The 20,072-nt window shown below is 44.1% G+C and overlaps 1 protein-coding gene and 1 pseudogene across 5 annotated transcripts in view; one reads left to right on the top strand and one right to left on the bottom strand.

Annotated features, from left to right (window-relative positions):
* The first annotated feature begins 257 nt into the window (after nt 1–257).
* The window catches only part of RNF214 (ring finger protein 214), a 38,881-nt gene continuing 19,066 nt past the window's right edge, over nt 258–20,072 (top strand). The window contains exons 1-6 of one of the 4 annotated variants that reach the window (XM_080688111.1): nt 258–344; nt 1,760–1,872; nt 4,693–4,738; nt 5,673–5,732; nt 10,652–10,792; nt 14,663–14,802. In XM_080688111.1, coding sequence (XP_080544237.1) covers nt 1,763–1,872; nt 4,693–4,738; nt 5,673–5,732; nt 10,652–10,792; nt 14,663–14,802 — 497 coding nt within the window. In that variant the 5' untranslated portion in view covers nt 258–344; nt 1,760–1,762. Of the gene's footprint in view, nt 345–375; nt 398–513; nt 562–1,759; nt 1,873–4,692; nt 5,204–5,672; nt 5,733–10,651; nt 10,793–14,662; nt 14,803–20,072 lie in introns of those variants that run through there. The other 3 variants (XM_080688109.1, XM_080688112.1, XM_080688110.1) reach the window with 3 other exon arrangements.
* Nucleotides 7,455–8,060, bottom strand: LOC308257734 (PRELI domain-containing protein 1, mitochondrial-like; annotated as a pseudogene). Its single transcript has one exon. The product of its transcript is annotated as a PRELI domain-containing protein 1, mitochondrial-like (transcript).

Raw genomic sequence — 20,072 nt, 5'->3', positions numbered from 1 at the left:
CAGACAGCCGTGGTCCCCACAGTCCCTGAGTCCCTCCTAGAGCGGCCCCCTCCACGCGTCTCCTTCCTTCTCGCAACAGCATCTTCCTCCTCGCGTTCCTGCGTCCCTGCGTCCCTGCGAGTCCGCCTGTGGCTTAGGGGCTCCCGCGCGGCCGCGTCCCCTCGGTAGTGCCGGCTCTGGCCGCCAGGGGGCGCCGTCGGGGGCGGCCGGGTCCCCGCGCCGCTCCTCCTGCGGCCGCGCCCCGCCCCCTCCTCTCGCGCCGCCGGAAGTGGGAGGTGCGCCGCCGCCAGCGATCGGCCCTCCCCCGAGGCCCGGCCGCCCCCTCCCCCGCTCCGCCCGCTCAGGTGCGTCCCGTCCCTCCCCCCGATTCCTTCCCGGCGGAGCGGAGCCCAAGGGGGTGCGGGTCGGCGCACCGGCCGGGGTGCGACGCGGGGGGGCGGGAGGCAAATGGGGGGCGTGGAGGCGCCGGGAGCTGCGTGTGGGGGTCCTGGCCTAGGAGTGTGGCGGGGGCTGCCCGCGGTGTGCGGGCCGAGGGGAAGGTGCGGAGGCGACGTGCCCGAGGTAGCCGCCCCCTTAGCGGGTTGGAGGGCGGCGGTGGCCACCCGGCGCTGCTTCCACCCATTGTCCCTTCTCGTCCGCCCCCGAGGACCCGTCGCTCTCGCCGTGGCCGCCTCGGCGGTGGTCGCCCCGGGTTGCGGTGCGGGGCGTCCCTCGGCACATTCGACTTTTCGTCCCGCGCTGCAGCCCGCCGTGCTCCCCCCCACCCTGCTCTTCGTTTACCGGTCCCCGGGCTGTGTTGGGGCAGGAGGCTTGCACCTGAGGGAGCAGTAATGGCGATTTGGGGGCCCATTTTCTCCTAGGACCTTTGTATAATGGGGGAAACTGAGGCACGGGGATCTCTGGCTTGTGACTGAAGTGTTAACACAGCAGTCTCCATACTTGCCCTATGGGCTCTTGTAGGTTCCGGGGTGTACCTGTGATAACTATTAAAAATCAATTAATTTAAACTAACCCTATGTTACATACCCTCCTCCCCCTATATTTTTTCCCCCATTAGAGGGCCATGAGTTTGTCTTGCAACATAAAAGATGACCTTTTGATCAAAGAACGTCATCTGTTCCGGTTCCCATTACTTGGCTTACCCTGTTTTCAGCTCATTGTCATGCTGGGGTAACCCAGATTCCCACCCTCTTGCACCCCTGTAGTAATTTGGAAGAGTCCTGTCCTTGGTCAGTGGTTATCCGACTTACCCCTCCGTGGGGAGCTTGCTGACAGTAAAAGACACTTGGGTTGCCCAATACAACATTGCTTTTCCCTAAAACTTCTCTTATATTAATGGAGAATGCTTTTAATGTAACAGCAATAAAATGATTTAAAACGATATTGTTACTATCAGGCCAAAAATTGCATCCTTTGTAAATGATATTAGGCAAGGTAGGTGTGTGGGCCATTTGAAAGATTCTCCCTGGCTCTAGTTTGATGTTTTAAATGACTGCATTTCTGCCAAAAGTGAAAAAAGCTTTGCACACACTCCTAGATATTTACATAAATATGGTGGTTCCTGAGGATTGATTCGCTGGGACCCGTTTGCCTACGATGGCTTTAATACCAATGCTATAGAATACTCAAGTGTTTTCTCCTGGAGCCAACTTTGTTTCTTTCCTGGAAAAACTGTGTTGTGTGGACATTCTGAGGGTGGAAGAACATTTGTTTTTAAAATGTGAAACTTGTAGCCTGTCATTTGTTTCTGGATGTACAGAGCATGATGGCAGCGCCCGAGGTAGCTGGTGTGGCCAATGCCCCCAATCCTCCGGAATCCTCCTCTAGTCCCTGTGCTTCCAAATCAGAAGAAGGTCTGCTAGATGGTCTAAGGTAAGGTAGGGGTTCTTGACGGAAGATTTTTGGGGGGTTAAGGGCCTCTTACGGAAGTGTAGCTGGTCTTTCCTCTTTTTGGCTCTAGTAGCACTGCGCTGGGTTAAGCTTTTTGAAGGTAAGGACTAGCTGATCTATGTTTATATTTCTAACAGTGTCTGACGGTCAGCAGACATGATAATATTTGTTGACAGAATACAGGTGGTCAAACTCATCCAAAAGTGAGAATATGTCCTCATTCTATCCTACATGGATTATATGTTCACTTTAGTATGTGTTTATATGTTATACATATGTATACTCAGATATACATCTTCTATATAACATATATACTCATAGGTACATATATATATATACAGTTAATCATGTGTGTTTGTGTTTATATATCTGTGTCTGTAGATAGCTTTGGTAATATGGCTTACTGCTTTATGTATATACTAGAGGCCCAATGCACGAAATTCGTGCAAGAATAGGCCTTCCTTTCCCCAGCTGCTGGCACTGGCTTCCCTCTGGCACCTAGGACCCAGGCTTCCCTCAGGCCACCAGCAGGCACCCGAGACCCAGGCTTCCCTCGAAGCCCTGGTTTCGTCTGTCCAGAAGGTCGTCTGGAAGGACATCTGGTCTAATTAGCATATTATGCTTTTATTAGTATAGATTTTGCCTTCCATGTGAACTCTTGAGGGAAGGGATTATGATTACCCAACCTTCTATCTTACAGTGCTTGGCACAGTGTATGTACAGGGTTGCACTAAATTGACTGTATAGTCTACTTCAGCTCTTTTCTAGAGTACCTAGGACTTAATACAATATATAATACTGTACTAACAGCTTTATATATATTAACACATTTAATCCTCCCAACAATACCAGGAGGTAGGTGCTAATATTATTCCTATTTACAAGTGAGGAAACTGAGACACAGAGAGGTTAGTAACTTGCCCAAGGTTACCAAGCTATGTTGGAGTCAGGGTTTGAACCCAGGCTTGTCTGGTTCCAGAGTACTTAGTAAATATTTGTTTAAATGAACAGAAGTTTGCTAGTGAATGGGTAATGGGGCAAATGTTAAGTAAGCCTAACCATAAACTTGGATCTTCATTTTATAAATAAAATCAGCCACATACTGCTAGTAATGATATTACCAGTTAAGGTTTATTGAGTGTTTACTATGTGCCAGGCATTGTACTAAACACTTTAGAAACATTGTCTCATGTAATCCTCACAATAATTGTAATAGGTAGGTAATATTCTCTTTTAAAAATAAAGTTAAGTAATTTGCCCAGAGTCAAACAGCTACTAAATAACAGAGTCAGCATTCCATCCAGATACTACTCATGCCCAAATTTGTAATTAGGTGCCCCCTCGTCCCTCAGTTAACTCCTAGCAAGGAATCAGCTTGGAGTATTTATAAAGATTTTCATAATGCAAGATGCTCTCTCAGTTGTTTTATTTTGAACAGCAAGTACTATTAAGGAAAGCAAGGATAGTGAGCTGATGCCTCATTCTAGTGTGCGGTGCTTTAGGGCATCAGTCGACAAAACCAGTTTTTTTTTAAAAAAAGAAATTTAACACAGCTTTAGTCATTATTCCTGGATGAAAAATTTATAGTTGTGAATGTTGGATATCACTGTAAATAGGTTTTAAAGATCTCTTTAAAAACCAATATGTTGCCCTGGTTGGTGTTGCTCAGTGCTTAGAGTGTTGGCCAGTACATGCAACGAAGGGTGGCAGGTTCGGTATCTGGTCAAGGGAACATACTTGGGTTGCAGGTTTGATCCCTGACCCTGATCGGGGTGTATGCAGGAGGCAACCAATCTCTCTCCCTCTCTCTCTCTCTCTCTCTCTCTTCCTTCTCCTTCTCTTCCCACCTTCCCTCCCTTCCTCTCTCTCTGAAAGTCGATGGAAAGAATATTCTCAGGTGAGGATTAAGAAACAATAACAACAAAAACACAATATGTTAAGTTTGTGATAAACAATAAAACAACTATCCCAGTGTTGTACATGTATGTACTTGTCTGGGATAAAATTTCTATTGACAGCTTAGCTTCAGTTTTGGATTCAAAAGTGTTTGTATTTCACACAGCTTGAAGTGAAGATGCTATGCTCTGGAAAACTTGAAGAACCTAAAAAGTGGTTCTGGTCAGAGATCTGTATAATGAGTTTGAATGAAAATTATTTTTGTGAAACATGAGGGTGGAATAAAAACTGTTTCTAAATTGGTATTTTATTAAAATATATGTAACTAAATTAATACATGTAACTAAATGAAATATTCTAACTAGCATTAGGCTATTTCCTCTGTATCTCTAAAAGTTATTCAACTTGGCCCTCAAAGATTTTTGGATTTTCAGTCACTTATGTGTCGTCAATAACTGGAGACTATCTCTAGAACCTAGGTTCTTTTTAAAAGAATAGATATTTTTATTGACTTGAGAGAGAAGGGAGAGTGAGAGAAACATCAATGTGAGAGAAAAATATTGATCGACTGCCTCCTGCATGCCCCCTACTGGGGATCAAGCCCAAAACCTGGGCATGTGCCCTGACTGGGAATTGAACTGGCAACCTTTCTGTTGCACTGGACGTTGCTCAACCAACTGAGCCACACCAGCCGGGGCCAGAATCCAGGTTCTTAACCACCAAGCTGTGCTCCCTGCACGTGTGATAAAATCACTGGATAGAAAGGAAGTTCCTTTTCATTTTGATAATTTCAGGGGTTTATATAGTCCAGTTTTGTTCTTTTAGTGATTATGTTAGAAGTATTGTGTATTTAACCCTCTTTAAGACTGAGTGAAGAGAGAAACTTTTTGTCTTGTGTTTTGGTAGCCCCAAAGACCCTGCACAGAAGTACAAGAACTCACCTCTGTCAAGTGTAAGTAGCCAAACGATAACCAAGGAGAATAACAGAAATGTCCATTTGGAACAACCAGAGCAGAATCCTGGTTCGTCAGCAGGTGACACCTCAGCAGCGCACCAGGCGGTTTTAGGAGAAAACTTGATAGCCACAGCCCTTGGTCTTTCTGGCGGTGGGTCTCAGTCTGATTTGAAGGACGTGGCCAGCACAGCAGGAGAGGAGGGGAATCCGTGCCTCCGGGAGAGCCTCCATCCTGTCACTCGGTCTCTTAAGGCAGGGGGCCATGCAAAGCAACATGCCTCCGGGAATTGTCCTGAAGAGAAGTCCCCACAAGCCTCCATCCTAAAGGAAGGGAGCAGGGACACAGGCTTGGATTTCCGACCTGTAGTATCTCCAGCAAATGGGGTTGAAGGAGTCAGAGTGGATCAGGATGATGATCAGGATAGCTCTTCCCTGAAGCTTTCTCAGAACATTGCTGTACAGGTCAAGTATCAAGTTTCTACTATTACAATGGAATTTGGGCTTTTTTTTTTTTTTTTAGGGAAGAGACATTTCTTCATGGTTGGTGGAGATTATTCTTTATCATTTTTTTACTGGCAGCTGTCATACTATTTCCATTTGGTGCTATGTGATGGCTTCATCCTGGTGTTCAAGAAATGGTAAAGCCAGGAGCCATTGCCTAATTGTGGTGACTAGGAACCTGACAGACTCCATATAATGTCTCTCACTGAGTAACGATGAGTGTAGCCTCTGCATCTGGGTGTTCTGGGGGATAAGTGCTTCCTGCAGGGTGCATGTCAGCATCCATTAGCCAGAGCTACAGTGCTGCTCTTGCTGTGCAGCCAACACGTTAGCCTCTTCGTTGCACAGATTTTAGGTGAAAGTATGAGAGCAATTCTCCCTTTTCAAATGCCACAGACCAGTTCTGAATATGCTATTTCTGTCTTTGTAGACTGACTTTAAGACAGCTGATTCAGAGGTAAACACAGATCAAGATATTGAAAAGAATCTGGTAAGTCTTTGAATCTGTCATTGTTGATATATGAAAGTATTAATGCAGAAGATCCAGTCATGTGATCTCAGTCAGAAAAGATGCAGGAGTCTCCTTTATGAAATTCCTGATGTTAGTTAGCTAACTTCTATTTGATCACTTCCAGAAATGGGAAGCTTACTGCTCACAAAGCAGCCTGTTGCATTTTTATTTTTATTTTTATTTTTTAAATAAGTTTTTATTGATTTCAGAGAGGAAGGGAGCAGGAAAGAGAGATAGAAACATCAATGTTGAGAGAGAATCATTGATCGGCTGCCTGCTGCACATCTCCCCACTGCAACCCAGGCATGTGCCCTTGACTGGAATTGAACCCGGGACCCTTCAGTCCGTAGGCCAATGCTGTATCCACTGAGCCAAACCGGTTAGGGCATGTTGCATTTTAAAATAGCTCTTAATGTGAGATCTCATTCTGGGGTGAGGACAGAACCTCTAAAACTTGTTATAATTTTTCCTTGAGTTATGTAATTCTAAATCCTCTTTTGCTTGTTAACCCTATGTACGTTTTTTCGAGGGGGAAGTGCACTCACTCGATGTATGCCCTGGAAGATTCTGTTGTGGACCCACAGAACCAGAGCATGACCACCTTCCCCTGAACATCAACCACACCCGGCTGGTGGTGGTAGAGGAACAATGTGATGACTGTGTGAACTGATTACAGAGCTGGACTGACATCCACTGGGAAGGCTGGGTCTCCTCTAGCTAACCTGGCATTTCCAGAGCTGTCCGGGAATTTGGTCTCTCCTGGTTCAAAAGCAATGTGACCAAGACGATGAAGGATTCTGAATACATCTTGGCCAAGCTGCAACGTGAGGCTCCTTCCAAAAGCCTTGCTGAGACAGCAAAGGAAGCCGAGGAGGATTGAATTCAACAAATATTTGCTAGATCTTGTTCCAGGTACTTGGGACACAGCAGAGAACAAAACTAAGGTCCCTGCCCTCATGGAGCTTACAGTCTAATGTTTATGACCATTTTGCCTGCACACTGTGACCCTGGGCAAGTCATGGCACCTCTCTGCTCCTCTGTCCCTCATCTACCTGATGCTGAAAGAAGTGGGCCCAGCCAAGCTGGTGTGGCTCTGGTTGAGCATCGACCTATGGACCAAGATTCCTGGTCAGGACACATGCTTTGGTTGCAGCCTTAATCCCCAATAGGGAACCTACAGGAGGCAGCCAATCAATGATTCTCTCCCATTGATGTTTCTATCTCTCTCTCCCTTTCCCTCCCTCTCTGAAATCAATAAAAATATATTTTAAATAGAAAGAAGTGGGCCCAGCCCAGACATGGGTAACGTGTCTTGTGCACTATACATGCCAAACAGACAGCACTCCAACCCACCCCCCAGAAAGTAGATGGGGCTGAAAGTTGACTTTTTTAAAGAATATATATTTTATTGATTTTCTTACAGAGAGGAAGGGAGAGGGATAGAGAGTTAGAAACATCGATGAGAGAGAAACATCGATCAGTTGCCTCCTGCACACTCCCTACTGGGTATGTGCCCGCAACCAAGGTACATGCCCTTGACCGGAATTGAACCTGGGACCCTTCAGTCTGCAGGCCGCCGCTCTATCCACTGAGCCAAACCGGTTAGGGCTGGAAGTTGACTTTTAATAATAAAGTAGAGGGAGGAGGGCAGAGGGAGTACAGCCTAGTGGTCTGGCATGCTGCCGCACCGGGGCCAGCTGTCTACGCAAGCTGCTGCTGCGTCTTCGTGGTTGCCTTGCTAGAAAGGTCCTGGGCCTTCTTTGTGCTGCCAGTGCCGTTCTCTGCCTCCTCCTCGGCTTCCTTTGCTGTCTCAGCAAGGCTTTTGGAAGGAGCCTCACGTTGCAGCTTGGCCAAGATGTATTCAGAATCCTTCATCGTCTTGGTCACATTGCTTTTGAACCAGGAGAGACCAAATTCCCGGACAGCTCTGGAAATGCCAGGTTAGCTAGAGGAGACCCAGCCTTCCCAGTGGATGTCAGTCCAGCTCTGTAATCAGTTCACACAGTCATCACATTGTTCCTCTACCACCACCAGCCGGGTGTGGTTGATGTTCAGGGGAAGGTGGTCATGCTCTGGTTCTGTGGGTCCACAACAGAATCTTCCAGGGCATACACTGAGTGAGCAGTATTGGCAAGAAATAGTCGGTTGGCCCAGCAGGAGTCTCTGGGGCAGGGGTCACCTCCCTGTGCACTATGTCTTCCGCAGGACATGTTTGCTGTAGGGATTCAGATACTACTGCCAGAAGGCAGAGAACACTTGGTCCAAGGAACTCCAGAGCATGCTATGGCCCAGGAAATACTCCGCCATCGTCCCCAGTCAGGGCAGGCACTACATCAGGGTGCAGGGGCTGGGGCGTGGATCCATGGCGGAGGCGGCACACACCGCCAGGCTTGAAGCTCAGTCACCACTCTTCAGTGCCCCACCGGCTGCTGCCACCATGAGAAGTTGTCCAATCGCCTTACATATTTTTTTAAAAATATATTTTATTGATATTTTACAGAGAAGAAGGGAGAGGGATAGAGAGCTAGAAACATCGATGAGAGAGAGAGAAACATCAATCAGCTGCCTCCTGCACACCCCCTACTGGGGATGTGCCTGCAACCAAGGTACATGCCCTTGACCAGAATCGAACCCGGGACCCTTCAGTCCGCAGGCCGACGCTCTATCCACTGAGCCAAACCGGTTTTGGCTCGCCTTACATATTTTTGAAGGTTTTGTCCCCTGCTTCTTCCTCTTAGCTCTCAGATCTGAAGTTTTCCAGGTGAAACATTCTCCAGATGTTTTTAACATTTTTTTTTTTTAATATGTTTTTAGTCCTTTCATCACTCTGGTTACCTTTCACCTAGACATGTTTTATCTTATCAATGTTTCTTTTGAAATGTGATCCTGAGAACAAAATGTAATAATCCAGACAGACTATAATGAGTTCACAATACAATGGGCCTCTCGTTCTCTAACTCTCATTTTAGTCACTATTTCTTAAGCTGTTGGTTTATTTTGGCAGTCTTGTCACACTGTTGAGCTTTCAGTCAAATGCCATCAAGTCTTGTGTATTATATAGTTGTATATGCCCATTTTATTCCTAGGCAATTAGTTTTTGAAATTAAGAGAACTTCACATTTATCTTTGCTAAACTATTAGGTCCTCTTGATTTTGTGGCAAAAACTTCCACCCCTTTAGGGAATGCATAGCTAATGTATATTTTTCGAGAGGAAGGATAATGCTAGGAAAGCACCCTAGGGTCAGGTAGAGGTCTTTAGGGGAAGATGAGTTAATTGAGTGGAGAAAGGAAAAGTGCTTGTATTAACCAGATAAGAGTGAATATGTGGAGCATGTTGAAGTACTTGAGGGGCAAATGGAAATAAATAAGTTATTGAAATACATTAATCAGATGATGCCAATGAAAACTCTTAAATAGAGAGTAGCAACTCAGGAGTTATTAATAAGGGGCAGGTAAAAAGATCCCAGAGACTAGGGATCTCATGGAGATGTGCTGGGTAGAAGAGAACCTCTAGAGAAAGGGGGAGAAGTCTTCATTTATTGAGCACTTACGCTAATCAGTTTACTTACATAGAGTATTTACTTTGTCCCCATAGTTTAATGTGGGGTTTGGATGACTGTATAGCAATTGAATGGGCCAACTAAAGTTATAAATACATTTTAGTATTAGTCTGAATCGGGTGAAAACTGGCAGGCAATTGGGCCAAAAGAGGCCCAGAATTGTATTTTATTTGGTTGTATTTTTCTTTAAAAAAGGTAGTGGGCCCTAGCTGGTTTGGCTCAGTGGATAGAGCATTGGCGTGCGCACTGAAGGGTCCCTGGTTCAATTCTGGTCAAGGGCAAATGCCTGGGTTGCAGGCTCGACCCCCCCAGTAGTGGGCATGGAGGAGGCAGCCCATCAGTGATTCTCATCATCAATGTTTCTATTTCTCTCTCCCTCTCCCTTTCCTCTGAAATTAATAAAAATATATATTTTTTTTAAAAGGCAGTGGCATTAGGTATTAAGCTTAGTTGCAATTCAAGATACTGGTCTCCAGTTTTATTTGCTATTATTTTCATGCGTTTATGGCAATTGCCCACCACCTTATACTGCTGAGTTTTAAATTGATCCTCTTTAAGTTTTAGTGCCCCTTTGAAAGGTAACCACAACTGTTCTTGATTTACTGATTTGAGGAAGGCAGAGCTGAACTGTGGTCCTTGCTTCTGCCCCCTACTTTATATGAGAGCTTGCTGATTTGCTCAGTCTGAATCCCAAGTTCCCTAGACCTCTTTGTGGGTCTGTAAGTTTTCAGAGCTAATGATGTAAGAAATCCTGTTTCTGTATGCATTTTGGTAGGTGACGTGTTCTTTGTTTTTGCCCATTCTTTCTCTTAAAGGATGATAAAATGCCTCCTTCCTCTTATTTCCTAGAGCAGGGATTGGCAAACTTTTTCTCTAAAGGGTCAGATGATAAATGTCTTAGGCTTCATGTATGTGCTCTGTTGTAACATTCCACTTTGCCATTAAAGTGTGAAATCAGCTCTTAAGCCATTGACTATGGTGTGTTTCTATAAAAATTTTATCTACAAAAACAAGCAATGGCTGGATTTGGTCTACAGGCCATGGGTTGCCAACTCCTGTGTTAGAACTCCTTGTGATAGTGGAAATGTTCCGTGTCTGTGCTGTCCAATATGGTAGCCACCAGTCATGTGTAGTTGTTGAGCACTTGGAATGTGGCGAGGTGACTGAGGGGCTGGATTTTAAATTTTTTTATTTTAATTAGTTTAGGTTAACACAGCCACACATGGCTAGTAGCTGCAGTTTTGGACACTAGAGCTCCACACAGTGCCTTGAGCAGGTGTCTGGTGTTTCTTGCAATTAAATTGGGGAATTACACTTTTCTTCCATGTTACCAATAGGATAAAATGATGACAGAGAGAACCCTGTTGAAGGAACGTTACCAGGAGGTCCTGGACAAGCAGAGGCAAGTGGAGAATCAGCTCCAAGTGCAACTAAAGCAACTTCAGCAAAGGAGAGAAGAAGAAATGAAGAACCACCAGGTTTTCTGTTTATGTTAAAATTGTCAATGAGTAAAGCTATAGTCCCTAATCAAACTTTAATTTTGTTTCTAAGTTAATAGAAATAGCAAAGTAGTATTTAATTTTTTAATGGTTATCATAGAATTTTAAGGATAAAAATAACTTTTAAGGGCATCTTGTTAAAACTCTCACTTCTGTTTTAGTTCAGAGAGAAAAGGATTATTTACTTAATATAGTTTGTTGGCATAATTGACGGTCTATCTAGGAAATAATTTGATTAGACTCTTATATCACATATTTAAAAATACAATTGTAGGTGGATTAAAAATCTACATATAAAAAGTGAAAAAAATCTTTCAAATTAGAAAATAATTTAGGAGAATCTATATATATAAAAGGCTAATATGCTAAGTGTCCGTCCAGGTAATGACGTCATGTAGCAATGCCTGGCTTCCTCTCCCTAGCGACGACTAGCCTCCTTGCAGTTTCTTCAGCCCAGGAACACAACTTGCTTTATAGCCAGGTGGAAACATTGCACACTGTAACCAAATGTCTGTGAAGTGTTTTCCCGTGCCTCATCTCATTTGATCCTCACGGTAGTCCTGGAGTAGGTACAAGGTGATGCTCCAAACAACTGAGTCACACCAGCCAGGGCTATTTGTATCTTCATCAATTTCTAGATAGGAGACTTGGTGGAATCCTATTTTCTTTTCATTAGCCAGAAAACAGAGATTTAGAATGCTTAGAAACTTGACCCGATTGAAAAGAAGTAAGAAATGGATGGACCCTGAAAATGACTTCAGGTTTTCTCACTGCACAGAATATAGTCAAACACTGCTGCAGTTAAATATTTTACCCTTTGTTCTCCCTGTGTGATCAACAATAATAATCTGCTTCGTGTTGATATTTACTGCTGTGTTGCTGACAATTACCTGAAAGAGAAGTTGGGGTGCTTCACTGGGCTGGAAAAAGTTTAGCTAAATTAGAAAGCAGCTCTAATTAAGCAAGTTTATTCTATATCTATAAAAGGGTAGCTTGACTCACATGATACATATAAAGCTCTCGCTAGCGCCAATTGGACGCATGTGTTTCCATCTGTCATTGTCAATTGTGAATTTGGTTGACACTTCTATTATAGAGAAAGGGCATATAGTGATATTAAAATATTTCGTCTAATTAATTTCCTTTGAATGTGCACGAATTCGTGCACCGAGCCACTAGTGTGTGTGTGTGTGTGTGTGTGTGTGTGTGTGTGTATAAAATCTCAAGTTGCAAGAGATCATTTTAAGCCAGGCAGAAAACCCAGAAGCCACAAAAATTTAATTACATGTAATTAAAACCTTTTGATACAGTGAAGGACACAAAAAGTAAAAAAGATCAATGTTAGGCTAAGAGAAAATATTTGTAGTACATCTGATGAAGGATTTAATATCCATGACATTTCTGAGATTCAGGTAAATTCATGGTAAAAGTCACATAATCTACAGAAAACCAGGGAAGGTTATTGTATTAGTTCTCTATTGCTGCTGTAACAAATTACCATGAGTTTAGTGCTTCATTTATAGGTCAGAAGACCAGCATTAAGTGAAAATCAAGTTATTAGCAGCCTGCAACTAAGGTACCTTTCCTAGAGCAGGAATGAAACTGCGATCCTTTGGTGTGCAGGCTGACACTCTAACCAGTGAGCACACAGGCCAGGGCAGGTTCTTCTTTTTAAAGACCCATGTTGTGATTAGATTGGGCCTACTCAGATAATCCAGGATTACCTTCCCATCTCAAGATTCTTCCCCATGTCACATCTACAGAGTTTCTTTTCCCATGGAAGGTAACAAGTCCCAGGGATTAGGATGAGGAAAAGCAAATAGGTAATAAGTTTATGAAAAGAAGCTCAGCCTCACTGGTACTCATTCATTTACTCAGCAACAATTTTTTGAGTTCCTGATCTAGGCTCTGAAGATTTAGTGGTGAACCAAACATAGTCTCTGCCTTCATCAAATAGTTATTATAGTTGGAGGAGACAGACAGTAAAAACAGTAAAAAATGGGAGTTAGGGCCCTATGGGCGTAGCTCAGTGGTTGAGTGTCAACCTATGGACCAGAAGGTCACAGTTTGATTCTCGGTCACTGTACATGCCCGGGTTGTGGGCTGGATCCCCAACGTGGGGCATGAAGGAGGCAGCTGGTCAATGATTCTCTCTTGTCATTGATGTTTCTCTTTCCCTCTCCCTTCCTCTCTGAAATCAATAAAAACATATTAGAAAAAAAAAGAAAGAATGGGAGTTAGGGAAACGCTCATTATAATTAGTTACCATTCTTCCTTCTTCCCCAAGGGATTGGCAAAAATGAAATAAGTTGTCAGGTGTGAGGAAAAATGAACTCTTTTTCATACATTAGTAGGAGTGTGAATTGTTATGACCTTTTGGGAGATGTTATTAGGAATTATTGGTTAAAATTTAAAATGTACATATACTATGACCTAGCAATCTCAGTATTACGAGTTTATTGAACAGAAATAGAAGTTTTTGTTTGAAAGTGTACACATCTAGAGTGTTTATCACACTCTTATAGTTACAAAAAAGCTGGATTCAACCTGATGGGCTCTTGACAGAGGATGGTCAGACAAATTGCATATATGCACATTATATCATTTGCAGCTATTTTGAGTTAATCTATGTTTATTGACATTATCTTCATTTCAAGTGAAAAAGAAAACAGGATACAGAATAACATATATAAAATGACCTCATTTAAGAAAACACAAAAACAGTGAAATACATAAGTATACATGTTTGTGTGAGAATGGAGAAAAATGTGAAAGCACAAAACAATGCATTGATTACATTGTGGATGGAATTGGTGTGAATTAGGGAGTGACTTAACTTTATCACTTTTTTTTTGGTATGGTTTTCCATCTTAAATTTTTTTTTTTTTTTTTTTTGTCTAAAGTTTTACATATGTTTCCTTTTTCCCCAATTGATACCTCCCTGCCAGCCATTCCCACCCTGGGTAAGCCCCCACCTCCCCAGTGTCTGTGTCCATTGGTTATGCTAATATGCATGCATACAAGTCCTTTGGTTGCTCTCTAACTTCCCCACCTCCCCTGCCATTTGTCTCTGGCTCTATTTTTGTTTATCAAATTATGTTGATCATTATATCCCACATATGAGTAAGATCATGTGGTATTTATCTTTCAACTTTATCACTTTTTTATAACTTAACTTCATGTTAATATATTTGTTAAGTAGTGAGAAAAGAAAAAAATAACCTCACACGTAATAAAGTAGGACCATAACAAAACAAAACAAGACCATATTTGTTGAAAATAACAAGTTCCCACCCTGTGCAAGAATACCTTTCTCAGCATTCTTGACTGGTTCATTTAGCCTTTATTTGAACACCAATAATGGAGAGCTTATTGCTGTACAAGGCAGTAAATTCCAGTTTTTGAACAGTTAGAAATTTTTTCTCCTCTTGAATTGAAATCTGCTTTATTGTAACTGTCTTCCTTACATCTAAATACTGGCTTTAGGAGCCACTCATCAACCAGCTTCCTTCAATTCAATTTGTTGATTTTTACAGAGTGGAAGGGAGAGGGATAGAGAGTTAGAAACATCAATGAGAGAGAAACATCGATCAGCTGCCTCCTGCACACCCCCTACTGGGGATGTGCCAGCAACCAAGGTACATGCCCTTGACCGGAATCGAACCTGGGACCCTTCAGTCTGCAGGCCCACGCTCTATCCACTGAGACAAACCAGTTAGGGCTTTAATTCAATTTGAGTTTACTAAATTCAATATGTTAAATTGTGAAAGTTGAAAATAACTTTCAGACCAAAAGAACTAATTTATTTCCTTCTTTATTTGTATGTGACTATAATTATGTGGGACTCAGGAGATATTAAAAGCTATCCAGGATGTAACGATAAAGCGAGAAGAAACAAAGAAGAAGATAGAGAAAGAAAAGAAAGAGTTTTTGCAGAAGGAGCAAGATCTGAAAGCTGAAATTGAGAAACTTTGTGAGAAGGGCAGAAGGTAAAAGATGTTATCTTCTATACTAATAAAAAAGTAATATGCTAATTAGACCGGGAGACCTTCCGGACGTCCTTCCGGACAAAGCCAGGGGCTTGGCCGGCCTGCAAACCACCCCCAAATGGCCCTCAGTCCCTCGCCCAGGCCAGCCACGCCCCCCAACAGGGACCCTCACCCCAGTGGGGGTGTGGCCAGCCTGAAAACAGCCCTCAGCCCCTCACCCAGGCCGGCCATGCTCCCCAACAGGGACTCCCACCTCGAAGGGTGTGTGGCTAGCCTGAAAACGGCCTTCAGCACCTCACCCAGGCTGGCCACGCCCCCCAGCAGGGCCCCCCCACCCCAATGGGGGCATGGCTGGCCTGCAAACCACCCCAGGCCCCTCGCCCAGGCCAGCCCCACCCCCCAAGAGGACCCCGACCTTGATCTGGGACCCCCTTCAGGGCAGACCAGCTGGCCCCCACCGTGCACCAGGCCTCTATCTATACTAATAAAAGGGTAATATGCTAATTAGACCGGGAGACCTAGACAAAGCCATGGTGGCGGGCCAAGGCCGAGGCGTATAGGGGCGATCAGGCCAGGAGGGGGGCAGTTGGAGGTGAGCAGTCCAGCAGGGGTTGCCAATTGGGGGCAAGCAGGCCGGCAGTGGGGGCCAGTTGGGGGCAAGCAGGCTGGCGGGGAGGGCATTTGGGGGTGAGAAGGCCGACGGGGGCAGTTGGGGGCAATCAGACCAGCACGGGGGGCAGTTGGGGGTGAGCAGGCTGGTGGGGGGGGCAGTTGGGGGCGAGCAGGCCGGCGGGAGGGGGGCACATTTGGGGGCGAGCAGGCCGGCAGGGGGGGCAGTTGGGGGTGAGCAGGCCGGCAAGGGGGGCAGTTGGGGGCGAGAAGACTGGCGGGGGGGGCAGTTGGGGGCAGAGTCGTTAGGGGCGATCAGGCAGGCAGGCAGGTAAGCGGTTAGGAGCCAGCATCCTGGATTGTGAGAGGGATGTCCCCTGAGGGGTCCTAGATTGGAGAGGGTACAGGCCGGGCTGAGGGACACCCCCACCCTGTGCACGAATTTCGTATACTGGGCCACTAGTTAAGAATAAAAACCCTATGTGTATGTGCATAAGGGGCCAGTCCTGTTTGTATTTCTAGTTTCTTTTCTTTCAGTCTAATTTTTATTTTAAAAACAAGTACATAAATAAAAATCTTCTAATGATTTTAGCTTTTCCAACACCCTATGTTAGAGTTAATAAAGGAACTTTCAGAGATTCATTAATACCTTGAAATAATAGCAGCTGATTGTTGGGTCCCAAGTTTGATCAATATTTTGATAGGCATCTACCATCTATTTTACTTGCTTTGTAACCTGATTTTTTAAAGGTTCAGTCTATGAGAATACTTTTTTTTTTTTTTAAATATATTTCTTTATTGATTTCAGAGAGGAAGGGAAAAGGAGAGAGAGATAGAAACATCAATGATGAGAGAGAATCATTGATTGGCTGCCTCCTGCACGCCCCCCACTGGGGATCGAGCCCGCAACCCAGGCATGTGCCCTTGGCTGGAATCGAACCTGGGACCCTTCGGTCCGCAGACCGACGCTCTATCCACTGAGCCAAGCCGGCTAGGGCCTATGAGAATGCTTTGATTATATTTATGCTATTCAAAAGTAAATTTCTAATAGTTACACTCTAAGTTATTTGGAAAGAATTGTGTAGTGGATCTGTGTCCTCTTCTGGGTACTACAGCAAGAGTAAGATGGGCATAGGTCTTTTTTTTTTTTTTTTTTTTTTAATATATTTTATTGATATTTTACAGAGAGGAAGGGAGAGGGATAGAGAGCTAGAAACATCGATGAGAGAGAAACATCGATCAGCTGCCTCCTGCACACCTCCTACTGGGGATGTGCCCGCAACCAAGGTACATGCCCTTGACCGGAATCGAACCCGGGACCCTTCAGTCCGCAGACCGACGCTCTATCCACTGAGCCAAACCGGTTTCGGCTGGGCATAGGTCTTGATCACATTTTCAGTCTTTCAGGTTTCTTAGCCTGAGCTGTTTGGAAATCAAAATAGCTGTGAATACCATGATGACTTTATTTAAATTCTCCTAAAATGTATTTTTGTTTATCAAGGAAATCTTGGTTTGCTAATGTGTGGAAGAGCTAAGTGAAAGTAGCAAGCTCATTTGCTGAATCATTTTCCAAGCATAAAAGATGATAATTGTGAAAGGTCAACATGAGAAAGAATGTTTATAGAAGAGGGCCTAAAGACCAATTAGTTGTTCTCTTGAGAATCTAGTGATAATGATTAGAAGATGGGTTCATGATGATCCATATGCCAGCAATTATGAAAATGTATTAGAAGCAGAACACTGTACTAGGCTTTGTTGTCAATCCAAACAGCTACCACTACTGCCCAACAACATGGCCTGTGCCATCGTCTTCATAGTCTCTGTGTAGGCACCTGTAAGCAACTTAGCAGCAGATGTCTTAAAGGTGGGAAGGTGAGTCTGTAATTTTATACTAAGCTCCATGAAACATTTCCTTTTGGTGTGTGCTCCATACACTCTACACATCTCTCTTCTTTACCACCTGATTGGATAGCTACAAATGGTGATTGGTAACTAACAATTTGCTGCTTGTAGTCTTAAGGATGCAATTGTTTTTTTTTATGTTATGTCATGCTTTCTGTCGTTCTGTTGAATTTGGGGTTCATTTTTTCAGAAGCAGGGGAAGAAGTCTTCTCTGTGTATCTTTGTTCTAGCATTGGTGTATAGGTTTTGTTTAGCATTCTATTAAACATAGGAACTGTGGGCACAAAGATTTTGGTCATTGTATTAGTATGCTCAGGCTCCCATAACAGAGTACCGTAGACTGGATGGCTTAAACAGCAGAAACTTATTTTCTCATAGTTCCCGAGGCTTGAAGTCCAATATCAAGATGCTGGCAGGGTTGAATTCTGGTGAGACCTCTCTTCTTCTTTTTTTAAAAAATAAATCTTTATTGTTCAGATTATTACAGTTGTTCCTCTTTTTCCCCCCCATAGCTCCCCTCCACCCGGTTCCCACCCCACCCTCTGCCCTTACCCGCCCCCCCACACTGTCCTCATCCATAGGTGTATGATTTTTGTCCCGTCTCTTCCCGCACCCCCCACATCCCTTTCCCCCTGAGTATTGTCAGTCCACTCCCTTTCTATGCCCGTGATTCTATTATATTCTGTTCACCAGATTTTTTATTCACTAGATTTTTAGATTCACTTGTTGATAGATATGTATTTGTTGTTCATAATTTTTATCTTTACCTTTTTCTTCTTCCTCTTCTTAAAGGATACCTTTCAGCATTTCATATAATACTGGTTTGGCGGTGATGAACTCCTTCAGCTTTTTCTTGTCTGTGAAGCTCTTTATCTGACCTTCAATTCTGAAGGATAGCATTGCTGGGTAGAGTAATCTTGGTTGTAGGTTCTGCTATTCATCACTTTGAATATTTCTTGCCACTCCCGTCTGGCCTGCATAGTTTCTGTTGAGAAATCAGCTGACAGTCGTATGGGTGCTCCCTTGTAGGTAACTAACTGTTTTTCTCTTGCTGCTTTTAATATTCTCTCTTTGTCTTTTGCTCTTGGCATTTTAATGATGATGTGTTTTGGTGTGGTCCTCTTTGGATTCCTTTTGTTTGGGGTTCTGTGCGCTTCCTGGAGTTGTAAGTCTATTTTCTTTCACCAGGTGGGGGAAGTTTTCTGTCATTATTTCTTCAAATAGGTTTTCAGTATCTTGCTCTCTCTCTTCTTCTGGCACCTGCATAATTCGGATGTTGGTACGCTTGAAGTTGTCCCAGAGGCTCCTTACACTATTTTCATATTTTTGGATACTTTTTTCTTTTCCGGTTGGGTGTTTTTTGCTTCTTCGTATTTCAGATCTTTGACTTGATTCTTGCGATCCTCTAGTCTACTGTTGGATCTCTGTATATTATTCTTTAAGTCAGTTGTATACTTAATTTCTAGTTGGTCCTTTTTCATATCCTCCAGGGTCTCTAAATTTATCGGCAGTTTCTAGAAAATTCTTGAAAAACTTTATAACCATGGTTTTGAACTCTATATCCAGTCGTTTGTTTTCCTCCATTTCTTTCATTTGTGACCTGTTTCTTTGTCTCTGCACTTTGGCTGCTTCCCTGTGTTGATAGAGTGGCTTTGTGTGGTAGGTGTCCTATAGGGCCCAGTGGCTCAGCCTCCCCAGTTACCTGAGGTGGACCCTTTGTGGGCTGTGTGCACAGTCTTGTTGTAGTTAAGCCTTGATTGTTGTTGGTATTCCTGGGAGGAATTGACCTCCAGGCCAATTGGCTGTGAGGATCAGCTTTGTCTACGATGGGAGAACTTCTGTGCTGGAGACACCCTTATGGGGCAAGACTTGCTTCAGTGGGGCTTTGGTGCTCACTGAGTCTGCCCCCTGAGTGTGTCCCTTATGGATCTGAGGAGTTGTAATCTGGATGGTCCTACTGTGACCACTGGGTACACTGGCTCTTGGATCTCTAAGGAGGTGCTAATTTAGCCTCTGCCTGAGGCCACCCAGCAGGAGCTACGGAGAGAGATCTGGAGAGATCTGCAGATTTCTCGTCTTTGTTTGGGGTTTGGAAGTGCCCAGATGAGACCCAGCTGTGAAGCAGTGCAAGCTGCTGTGGGGCCTTGGCCTTTATTTTGGATGTTTTGGGTCTCTCTGACCCAGCTGCAGTTTGTTAGGTAATTTTATATTTTAAAGGGCCAGGCCATTCATATGCAAAAGCCTCTGCACACACCTTGGGTGGGGTGGGGTCTCAGGGTGGAGCAAACAGCAATGACTTCCCGTCAGTCCTGCCCTAAGAGGCCCTCGGGTCTCAGTGTCCTGCGGTAATTGCTGCAAGCACCTCTGAGAAAAAGCCGCCCTCGAGTTCCACCCGCTGCCATACAGTCCAGTTTCTCCCCATATGAGTCTGGGTCCCCAGAGTCTCACCCGGAACTGGGGTTCAGAGCAGTTGGGAGCTTGTGTCTCCCTCCCAATTGAAAAAGACAACCGTGTCCTCAGTTGCCAGCCCTTTCTGCGCAAGCATGCCTCCGTACCTCTGCACTTTACTTCCGCAGCTCCTCTGAGTCTCAGTGTGCTTTTCTCTTTCCTTCTAGTTGTAGAATTTCCACTCATCCAGCCTTTCTGTGGTTCTGGATGATGTCCGTTTCGTCTTTTAATTATAGTTTTGAAGTGGTTGTGGGAGGCAGCAATTTCAGGTGTTTACCTATGCCGCCATCTTGGTTTTTCCTGGTTTCTTA

This window comes from Plecotus auritus (assembly GCF_963455305.1).
Source record: "Plecotus auritus genome assembly, chromosome: 9".
Classification (NCBI taxonomy): Eukaryota; Metazoa; Chordata; class Mammalia; order Chiroptera; family Vespertilionidae; genus Plecotus; species Plecotus auritus.
Note: the sequence above shows the minus strand (reverse complement) of the source record. Positions and strands in the feature narration are given on the sequence as shown.